At 35.8% G+C, this 12012-nt stretch overlaps 1 protein-coding gene across 1 annotated transcript in view; it reads left to right on the forward strand.

Annotated features, from left to right (window-relative positions):
- DNAH7 (dynein axonemal heavy chain 7) overlaps nucleotides 1-12012 on the forward strand; it is a 227248-nt gene that overhangs the window by 157758 nt on the left and 57478 nt on the right. Inside the window, exon 48 of the mRNA XM_060151173.1 lies at nucleotides 9086-9276. Coding sequence (XP_060007156.1) covers nucleotides 9086-9276 — 191 coding nt within the window. The remainder of the gene's footprint in view (nucleotides 1-9085; nucleotides 9277-12012) is intronic.

The following is a 12012-nucleotide window of genomic DNA, read 5'->3' on the forward strand; positions in this document are numbered from 1 at the left end:
TACAGTTTTAGGCTTGGTTTGGGTGAGCATGAAATGAAAAAAACTATGTCTACCTACAAAATGTTGTATTTATATATATGGACACACAGACACACAAATAGTATTTCATTCATCCAACTGGTGTTCTTGGAGTATAGTATAATGATATGGAGTTACCAAAAAAAGGGACAACCTGCTCTCTACTATCAAATATCTTGCTTGTTAAATGGGCAGGATCAGACAATATATGTAACTGTTATAAAAATAGAAAGTGGACATACTTCACTAACCCTTCTTAGGACCACTGTGCACTTCTGGAATCAGAGTACCTGCCTCTGTTACTTAGTACTTGGTTGCAGTGACCTTTCTGAGACTCTTGTTTCCCCATTTATACTTTGACCATATAGTGTGAGGAAGAAATGAGTTACTGTAATTTGGGTACTTACGACAGTGTCTGATAAGCTCAATTTATATTTTTTGTTTGGGGATTTACTGTGTGGTTTATGTATATTATCTCTTTTTTATTATCTCTTAATTATATTAGAATCATACATAATTATTTTGTATAATAAGAAAGACACAGATGTGAGCTATGAATATTTAGAGCAATCAGGGAAGATTTTTCTTTTAATTTTTATTGACATATAGTTGATTTACAATGTTGTGTTAGTGTCAGGTGTACAGCAAAGTGAATCAGTTATACATATATATACATCCATTCTTTTTTTGATTCTCTTCCCATATAGGTTATTACAGAATATTGAGTAGAGTTCCCTGTGCTACAGTTAGTTATCTCTTTTATATATAATAGTGTGTATATATTAATCCCAATCTCCAAATTTATCACTTCCCCTCACATTTCCCCTTTGGTAACCAGAAGGTTGTTTTGTATGTCTGTGAGTCTGTTTCTGTTTTGTAAAAAAGTTCATTTGTATCCTATTTTGTTAGATTACATGTATAAGTGATATGATATTTGTCTTTCTCTGTCTGACTTACTTCACTTAATATGATAATCTCTAGGTATCCATATTGCTGCAAATGGCATTATTTCATTCTTTTTTATGGCTGAGTAATATTCTATCTTATATATGTACCACATCATCTTTATCTCTTCCTCTGTTGATAGACATTTAGGTCACTTCCATGTCTTGGCTATTATAAATAGTGCTGCAATGAACATTGGGGTGCATATACCTTTTCGAAACATGGTTTTTCCAGATATATGCCCAGGAGTGGGATTGCTGTTGGTATGGTAGTTCTATATTTAGTTTTTTAAGGAAACTCCATACTGTTCTGCGTAAGGGAAAATTTCTTGAAGGGATTGGCACCTTAAATACTTCAATTAAAATTACTTAATTTAACTTAAATATTCAAAGAATTTCCTTGACACAGTAAAAACAAGTAATAATTGAGCATCTACCATGTGCTTGACATTTTGAAGATCTGTGTGATCACAGTCACATATATTGATGATAGTATTGCATCATTTTAGAGAGGAAAGGGCCATACAATCTGTCCAGTGTTTTTCAAACTATGGGTCACACTGTGGGAGAGAGAACCCACATAACGGGTCATGACCAGCGTTTTTAAATGAAACGCAGTGGAATAGAACATATAAAGCTGCATAGCATGGAGTAAAGGCAAGCATTACTTCATGAAATTTTAGAAGTTTTATGCATATGTGTGTAGTTGATAAAGATTTAAAATGTATTTCTTACTTGGAGTTGTGGCCATAAAAATCTGAAATCCAATAGTAATTCTAATAACCACTACATTTTATTAACAAGGTAGGGTGACAGAGAATGTTAGTTACGTGGCTTAACTAAGACTGTATCTCTAGTTAAGGGGAGTCTTAAAACTAGTCCCCAAGTCTTCTGCCTTTGTTCATTGTTTACTGTGTCACTCACAGTTGCTTTAACCTACTTTTTGGAATAAAATAACTTTAAAAATGGATAATGATAATTCACAATGCCTTCTAACATTAATCATCAGAGAGAAGTGAAAAGTTTTAAATCTATGATAGAGAGAGAAACAGATGGCAGATTTTGTAACTATTTTTATATTTAATCTTCAAGTAAAAGAATCAGCTACTGTTACAGTTTTAAAACATAAGCAGTTAAAGACTCTTCCATTTAAGAAGTTCTCTTTAGATTTTGACCTATTCCAGGACAGTGGCTTCTGATCTCTCATCCCTCGCAGGCAGCCTGGGTAGAGAAGGCAGAGGTTTCGGCTTCACCCACCTGCCTCGGGTTCAACCAGAGCAGGCCTCCCTTTTTTTGTTGTTTATATAGAGTTTTAAGATAAAATCCTCTGTGAAAAAAGTATCCTGCTGCTTAAAAAAAAATGTTTGAAAGCCAATGTTCTAGAAAACAGAGGTACATCTGTGTTAGCTACACCAGTGGATAAGGTGGGCATAGGATGTTATTCATGTTAATATTGCTGATAAGGCAATTTGTTCACACCTCAATAAAACTGGAAGAATAAAAGAATATTTTTTTAATTTTTAAAAAGAAATCAACTTGTATAGAGGAGCTTTTAATGGCTTTCCATTAACTCCATGAAAAAAACTCTTTGCATTTAGAGCAAAACCCAGCATTATCTGAGCCTTCCTTATTTTTATCTTATCTCCAAGCACTTTCTTTTCTTCCCCCCTTGCATATAACGTATCAGGGAGGCGAAACTACTTCTGGCTCAATGTTTCTTTCATTTGCTCATTTCTTTGTTCATTATTCATTCACATAACAAATATTTATTTTGCAACTAGCATGTGCCACTGAAAACAGAGCACGCACAGACAGACTTGATCTCTGCTGTCTTGGAGCTTATTGGTTTAAAGAGCGAGACAGAGATTACACGTGGGGTGAGGATTAGATGGGAGTACAGGGTACACGGGGGCAGGCAGTACATATAACAACATGGGGTTGTTTCTCATCTCTTAGCTTTCGTCTGTGCTCTTCCATCCATTTGGTGAATTACTTTAAATTTCACCCTTTAAGATGAGGCTCAAACACCTTTTTCTGTGACATCTCTCTTAACCTCTCCGATGAACTGCCAGCACTGAAGCTTGTACAGGTTTCTATGGTTTTTACAGATTTCTATTGTGTACATAAATGTTTCTCAACTCCAGCTCTTTGAGGGTGCCCAGTAATTGATTAATCTACTTTGAATACAATATGCTGCACAGCTGAACATACTATGCAGATTTTTTCCTATTAATCTGAAGTCTAACATAGGATAATGTAGATAATTCATAATTAAAAAACTGATATCAGTTAATGTCCTAAATGCAAAAGAAATATGAAAAGAATACTTGGTTCTCTTTGTTGCTAAGAACAACTGCTTTGAGCAAGATGATCTGCCTTACTCAAAGACATTAACAGCCATGTGTTTGGATTCCCAGTCTTGGCTTCCCACAAGGTTTGCAAATACTGTGATGGGCTGGCTTTGGGGAATGAGAAAGGAGGTTTTTACATAAACCAGCATACTGTTAACTTTGATGATAGAAATATGAAGAGAAGGCTGTCTCATAAATTTTCTCCTGTATTTTAACATGAAACATACTTTGATTTAATTAAAAGTGAAGGAAATCAAAAGTTAGGGTCAATAAATTAAGGAGAGCATTCTGGGTAATTCATGTATATATGGATTTTCGGTTTTTTTGTTTTTGCTTTTTTATGTTTTCAAGCTTAGAATACTTTTGCTTTTCCAGTAAGGCTTATGATACAGTAAATATTCAATGCTGAGAACATATTTCTTTGAAATCTGGACGCTATAGAAATCTTTCCTAACAGGCTTAAGACTTTATTCTACTGGTGAGGAAATAAATTTTCACTTTTAGGGAAAAGAATCAAGTCTGTAATACTTAAGTTTTATAGTGTATATTTTAGCTTTGAGAAAAGACATTTATACATATTAATGTAGACATTCTTAATTCGTTGTGAAACTAAAACAATTTAGGGAGAATAAGGGATGAAATTGTATAATATCATTTTTTAGTAAAGAATAATTTAAATATTAGATTTTATGCAGAAATTGTTAATAAAAGTTGAGGCAGTTAAACAAAACTTATATGTTATAATATTTCATAAACAGAATTTCAGTCCATAACACTCTAGCAAATTAATAGATTTTAAAAGTCTGATCATGTAAAAATAAAAATGAGAAATTGATATCTATTATCACTATTATTGTTTAACATTATTAGGAAAGTTCTTTTCAATGAGGGTGCTGTAATATTTGTAAAGGGGAAACAATATTATCATATTTGTAGATAATATATTTCATCTAGAAAACCAAAAAGAATTAACTGAAAAGCTATCTAAAACAAAAACTTAGAATGACTTTAACAATGCATAGTGAAAAAAAATGAGAAAATTTCACACACACAAAAAAGACTTGAGTAAGACATCATTTTTTCACTGATAGGAAAACTAAATGTTGTGAAGATATCAACACTTTCAGAAATAAACGTTTTAGAAATAATACTAGTTATTACTTCTAAAGTTAGCCTAGAAGAAAGTACAGAGGCAATAAAAATTCAGAAGAAGAGTAAATTTGGAATTAACTGTTCTGGAATAAACTCTAATATTGATACATGTAAGCCTTTAATGCATTAGAAGGTAAGCGTTATAAAACAATGGAAAATGATAGGTCATTCAGCAAATGGTGCTGCAAAAATTGGTTTTGTGAAAAAACATATCAAGTCATAGTCTCATCTTACATCAAAATGTGCTCCAGATGAATTAAAGAGTTAAATATGAAAGAAAAAAAGAGGAGACATAAATGCTAAAAGAAAACATAGGGGAATAAGTTGTCTTTGATGGGAAAGAACTTTCTAAGAAAATACACAATGGAAAAAGATACAAAAGGAAAAGAATAATAGATTTGACTCTACAAATTTATAATTTAATCCAAGAAACATTATATAAAAGAAACTTAAGAGAGAATATCAACAATATTAAAAAATACAAATAAAGTTTAAAAAACTAGCACATTGTGACAGTTGGTGCCCAGTGTTCCCTAATAACTGTTCTCACCTCCTTACTATTAGCACCCCCTGTGTTTACCTGGGCACATTGAATTCAGAGTAAAGGAATACATTTCCTAACTTCTGTCATCATGTGACTGTGGTCTGGCCATCAAGATGTAAGTGGAAGTGCCATTTGTGATCCCCAGAAAGTATCCTTAAAGGATACTTCTTCCTTTTCTTTTTCTTCTTTTTTTTTCTGATGGCTGCAACGTGCATGTTCTCTGAAAGGCTCTTTTGGCCAAAGAGGTAAAGCTGTATGCCAAAAATGGTGAAGCAGCAAGATGGCAGGAACTTGGATCTCTGACAGTTTAGACACACTGTCCTTCCAGTCTTGGACAGATTACCTCAGGCTCCTCTTTACGTGAGATATAAATTCCTTCTTGTTCGTGTCACTGTTATTTGGGGTTTTTTAAATCACTTGCCGCTGAACCTAATGGTGAAAACATGCCCCACGATAGGAAAATGGGCAAATATTTTAGCATACAGTTTCTAGAAGAAAAAGTATAATTAGCCAAAGAGCACCTAAAACATCAAGCCCAAAATACAGATTTTAACAATATTTTTTACCTATCAAATTGTAAAAGTCATGAATATAACATTTAATGCTGGCAGTATCACACAGTGGTTAAGAGAGCTGTGTAAGGAGCCAGATTGCTTAGTTCGAGTTCCTGCTTTGTCATTCACGAGATGATTTAACTGAAAATTTTACTACAGTCGCCTTGCTTCAGTTTCCTCATCTGTAAAACTGGGTTAATAATATTTGATAGTTTTTTAAAATTTATTTATTTATTTGTTTATTTTTGGCTGTGTTGGGTCTTCGTTGCTACGTGCGGGCTTTCACTAGTTGCAGAGAGCGGGGACTACTCTCCATTGCTGTGCACAGGCTTCTCACTACAGTGGCTTCTCTTGTTGCCGAGCACGGGCTCTAGGTGCGCGGGCTTCAGTAGTTATGGCATGCGGGCTCTAGAGCGCAGGCTCAGTAGTTGTGACGCACGGGCTTAGTTGCTTCGCGGCATGTGGGATCTTCTCGGACCAGGGCTCAATCCCGTGTCCCCTGCATTGGCAGGTGGATTCTTAACCACTGCACCACCAGGGAAGTCCCCTGATGCTTTTTAAAGTTGTGAGGATAATGACAAAATAAAACGCCAACATGATGCCTAGTGTTCATAAGTACAGTGATATTATATAAAAACAGGTTTAAAAACAGCAGAGTGAGTGCTTATTGCAACTCTGAAACCTCTACAGCCTTTCAGGAAAGTAATTTGGCAATATAAAAAATCTTTAAAATGTTTGTAACTGTTGACCATTAATTGCACTTCTAGGACTCCAGCCTGGTTAAGTGATCAGAGAAGAACACAGGGGTTTATTCAAAAAGATGTTCACTGCAGTATTAACAGTTGGAAAAATGGGAACAATCTAAATAATAGATTAATGTATTTAATATACTATGATGCACTCATATTATTTACCCATGAAAAATAATCATTTTATTCAAGCAGAAAATTATAATGAATTTAAAAATCATCTGACATACCTGTTTTTGTTAAAGTCTCAGCAGTGAAGGAAATTGACAAGACAATTTTAGGACTTTATTTAGCCAGGAGTAACCTGTGGGAAGAAGTGCTGCAACAGAGATCCAAATACCTGTCATCCCAATGCCCTGAGCTGCTGCTTTCCCATCCAGAGGGCACATCCCATCCCTTGAGGGACTCCTACAAAATGCCATGATTCGAGTTTGGCTATGGTAGCACCCCAAACACCAAAATGTAAGACTTCAGTTTGGCAAATGTATCAAGTACCTTAGCAATGTCACTGGTCTTTGATCTGGGATTCCCTTTCTAGAATGCTATCATAAGAAAATACTGTATACACAAAGATTTTGTAGACGGTGCTACCTATAATCTTGAGAACAGGAAACAATCCAAATATCTAATAGTGGAGTATTGGTTAAAAATGAGAGAACATTAATATTATAGACTATTGTGCAGTAATTAAAAGCATGTTTATTGTTTTTTTTTAGTAACATGGGAAAATATTTATGCTATAATATCAAACAAAATAATTAGGATATGAAATTAGATATATTGTTTAGTCTCAACTGTGTATAGAAAAAGATAAATAAAAAATACTGGGCTTCCCTGGTGGCGCAGTGGTTGAGAGTCCGCCAGCTGATGCAGGGGACATGGGTTCATGCCCTGGTCCGGGAAGATCCCACATGCCGCAGAGCGGCTAGGCCCGTGAGCCATGGCCGCTGAGTCTGCGCATCCGGAGCCTGTGCTCCACAACGGGAGAGGCCACAACAGGGAGAGGTCCGTGTACCGCAAAAAAAAAATAATAAAAAATACTGAAAAGAAAGATATTTAAATTCATATGTAGTTTTATGTCATTTTTCTATCAAGTTATATATACTATGAATAAATTATGTAAAATATTTTGGGGAGGGAAAGATTAAGAAAATATGACTAGAAGTTGTTTTTCAGTTTCATCTGTTGAAAGTGAGGCATATCAAAAATTTTGAGAGTTTGAGCAAAAATCCATTTAAACCAGGCGGTGCCAAACCAAAAGTGATAAGGAGCGTCCCTCCGACAGGAGCTGGGGAAAGATGTATACTGTACAGAAAAAGTAAGGAAGCAAAGAAAGGAAACTATTTGACTACAGTTTAAAGCCTGTTTGGCTGCTTGTGATTGGTTGTCCTTCGAGTTTTGATTTCATAACCTTGAGGCATTTACAGGCTTAAATTTTGGTTTACTTATGTAAGCTACCACACCTTACAGCTGTCTCAGTCTAATGGCCTCCTTGTTTAATTAATTCAACATTTCTTTATTTTTTCTCTATATTTTCCACATGTTCTACAGTAAGTGTGAGTTACTTTTGTAATTAAAAAATATAATAACCGTTTAAATAACTACAACTAGAAATGCTTTTTCTCTGGTGTCTTATACCTCACTGCCATCATACTTAGGCATATAGTGAATCCCAGAGCCGGGGCGGGGAGTCCTGAGTAGCACTCTGACTAAGACTATGGAAGCAGGCAGGATGACCAGATAGCCCCACCAATGAAGCCCTTTCCACATACATCCATTTATTTTTATGGCATCATTTCTTTTTAAAATTATTTCTTTTGGCAATTACCCATTTTATTTTATTTATTTATTTTTAAAATTTATTTTATTGAAGTATGGTTGATTTACAAGGTTGTGTTAATTTCTACTATACAGCCAGGTGATTCAGATATATATCTACACACACATTCTTTTTCACGTTCTTTTCCATTATGGTTTATCGCAGGATATTGAATATAATGGTTCCCTGTGCTATGCAGTAGGACCTTGTGGTTTATCCATTCTATATATACCAGTTTGCATCTGCTAATCCCAAACTCCCAATCCATCCCTCCCCACCCACCTCCCCACTGGCAACCACAAGTCTGTTCTCTATGTCTATGAGTCTGTTTCTGTTTCGTAGATAAGTTCATTTGTGTCATATTTTAGATTCCACATATAAGTGATATCATACGGTATTTGTCTTTCTGACTTACTTCACTTAGCATGATAATCTCTAGGTCCACGCATGTTGCTGCAAGTGGCATTTCACTTTTTATGGCTGAGTAGTATTTCATTGTGTATATGTACCACACCTTTATCCATTCATCTGTTGATGGACAATTTAGGTTGTTTCCATGTCCTGGCTATTGTAAATAGTGCTGCAGTGAACAATGGGGTGCATGTGTCTTTCCAAATTAAGAGTTTTCTCTGGATATATGCCCAGGAGTGGGATTGCAGGATCATATGGCAACTCTAGTTTTAGTTTTTTGAGGAACCTCCATACTGTTCTCCATAGTGGCTGCAGCACCAGTTTACAAGGAGGGTTCCCTTTCCTCCACACTCTCTCCGGCATTTGTCATTTGTGGAATTTTTCATGATGGTATGGCATCATTTCTTTATACTCAGAAGACAAAAATAGTTTTATGCGTAACTAGAAACAGCAGCAATTTAGAAGGCTGGAAGAATTTGGAGGGTTGAAGGTTTACAGTCAGTATTTAAAATAACATGAAATATTTTTCTGACTTTATTCCAGTGTTGCTAGAAAATGTTGGAGAAGAACTAGATCCAATCCTGGAACCTCTTCTACTAAAACAGACCTTTAAGCAGGGTGGGAGTACCTGTATCCGACTTGGGGACTCTACCATTGAGTATTCACCAGACTTCCGCTTCTATATTACTACCAAGCTAAGAAATCCTCATTATCTTCCTGAAACTTCAGTAAAGGCCAGTATCTAAAACAAATGTTTCTTTACCAGATTTTACAATTAATGGCTGAATTTTCCTCCTGAGCCATAAGAAAAACAGGTCTTCCTAAGTAAAATGGATTTTGTCCTTGTTTGGCATTTCCTGAAATTGCTATAATAATTTCCAAATGTTGCTTTTGTATGTGCATGCAAGTAATAAAGGAGCCTTCAGTATGCAGTGAAAAAAGACCATGAGAATCTAATTTCTGCAAGTGATATTATTCTTAGATTTGCATTGTTAAAAATAGATGACATATATGCACATTTTTCCTTTGTAATAAATGATAATATGCTAATTCTTAGAATGGGAATTCAGGAACAGAACTCCATTCTTCTTTCTCAGAATAAGGTTGCTGCTATCTGATTTTATATAGTTACTTAAAGGAACTGTTTTAGATCACTCGTTCTTTTAAAATACTAAAAATTCCTTTAAAAAGTAAAGTTAGGGCTTCCCTGGTGGCACAGTGGTTGGGAGTCCGCCTGCCGATGCAGGGGACACGGGTTTGTGCCCCGGTCCGGGAATATCCCACGTGCCGCGGAGCGGCGGGGCCCGTGAGCCATGGCCGCTGAGCCTGTGCATCCGGAGCCTGTGCTCTGCAACGGGGGAGGCCACAGCAGTGAGAGGCCCGCGTACCGCAAAAAAAAAAAAAAAAAAAAAGTAAAGTTAGTTCATAAAATGACTTGAGACGTTGACTTGTAACCAAGCTTCTGGAGGTTAGTCCATTTTTTATTCCCAATTCTTAGCCCTGGTTGGCACTTGATAAATGTTTGATAAATGTTCGATAAATGTTTTTAGAATGAGCGAATGAGGAAGGGAAGTATAGTTTTCATTTATAGAAGCTAGGAGGAGGGAACATTAAGAAATATTCAGATTTTGAAAGAAACATATAGAGGCAAGATTTATCCAGAGGGTCCAAATACTGTCCTTTATTAGAAATATTTAAATTAACATGGACATCTCTCTGTAGAGACAGAGGAGGCACTAAGATGACATAATTCCTACCCTCCAAGGTGAATACTCATGGTCCCTGCTCTCGAGAGGCTTACACTGTAAGTAAGCTGTATGTCAAGTGACAGTATTTATGACTAGGAAGACATAGAGGAACTCAGAAGACATAGGGGACATACTTTAGACTGGACCTTTAGGGAAGTCAGGAAGACTGGGGGAAGGTGGGGTGACCCTTGAGCTTAGTTTGAAAGACACGGTGTTAAAATATGAACATTCTTAGCGACTGTTTTCAGTTAATTAAAATAAACGTGTTTTCTAAACACCTAAAAATTGGGTCATGTGTTCACCTATTAGGAGAGGCAGTATCTGCTAGTAGTTAAGAGCATGGATTCTAGAGCCAGACTCCCTTGGTTCAAATCCCAGCTCTGTCACTTGCCAGTTGTGTGACTTTGGCCATGTTATTTAACCTCTCTGTGCCTCAGTTCCCTAGTCTATAAAATGGGAATAATAAATGTCTATCTCATAGAGTGATGTGAAGACTAAATAATCTATGTAAAATGCTTACAGTAAGGCCCAGCAATAGTGTTATGAGAGTTAACTATTAGTACTATTATTTAACTTTTAAATATATGTGAAAAAGAATGACATATAAAAGAAAATAAATCCCAAAGCTGCGTTACCAAAAAAATTTTTAATAAATCGCATGGAAAACCTTTTTTACTTTTCATTAAAATTTATGAAAATATCACAAATGACATAAATAATAATTTATGTACACTAATAACTAGTTATAGTAGAAGTCATAAATCAACCACCGTGGAGAGGAAACTATTTTATGATTCAGTATTGAAATCCTTTAGATCCCTAGAATGTCTTATTGCTTCATTATTTTTAATTGCTGGGATTGATTAAACAGGGATTAGAAAACATAGTGAGGCGGTTACTTGCCTTCATTTACAAATTAAAATATTTCCTCTTGATCTTATTTTTAGGATCTTTTATGTACCTTTTGCTTTCAAAAGTACCCAAGGGATGGCATTGTGCTGCTATAGTTCTTTTGAATCTAAATGAAAATAAAATTATGAAATCATATTTGTATGATTTTAAATGTTTATTTGTGAGCAAATGGCTAGATTTGCAAAATCTTGATCTCAGAACATCTAACATTAATGGAATATGAATGAATACCTCTTTGTGCCTGAGGTAAAGGTTGTAAAACATACATTTCCCTAAGCACTGTGACAATGGTTTGGAGAGTAAAGCGAGCGTAACCTGTGCACTTGGTTTCTCATGCCAACAGGAAAAACGTCTTGAAAACATTAATGATAACTTTCCCATGAATAAAGGCCAGAGCAGTAGAGAATTGCATAACAATACTGAGTCATTTTTAATTGCTCAGTTTCAAGAATTGTTGCTTATTATTCCATATAAATTTATGAGTATGCCTATGTAATCACATTTAGTGGCATCCAAGGCCTGCCATGGGGCAAGCCAGGGGGAACGGTTTAACCCGAGGACACCACCATGGAGAAGGTGCCTGGGTTTGGGCAGAGGAGGGTGTTGCCTTCACAAGGGTACAGCAAGGAGTTGTTTCATACTTCCTGACCACAGGTAGGAAATTTCTCACACAAACAAAGTTACCCCATTCACGAAGAGGAAATATTCTCTTACCAGGGAAGATGGGGAGACCCAAGTTCTCCCATTCGTCAGTCAGGGCTGAAACACGTGCAGATGTTTCATAGTGTGTGTCTGAGATTTCACAATCAG

This window comes from Lagenorhynchus albirostris, chromosome 6, assembly GCF_949774975.1.
Source record: "Lagenorhynchus albirostris chromosome 6, mLagAlb1.1, whole genome shotgun sequence".
NCBI lineage: Eukaryota > Metazoa > Chordata > Mammalia > Artiodactyla > Delphinidae > Lagenorhynchus > Lagenorhynchus albirostris.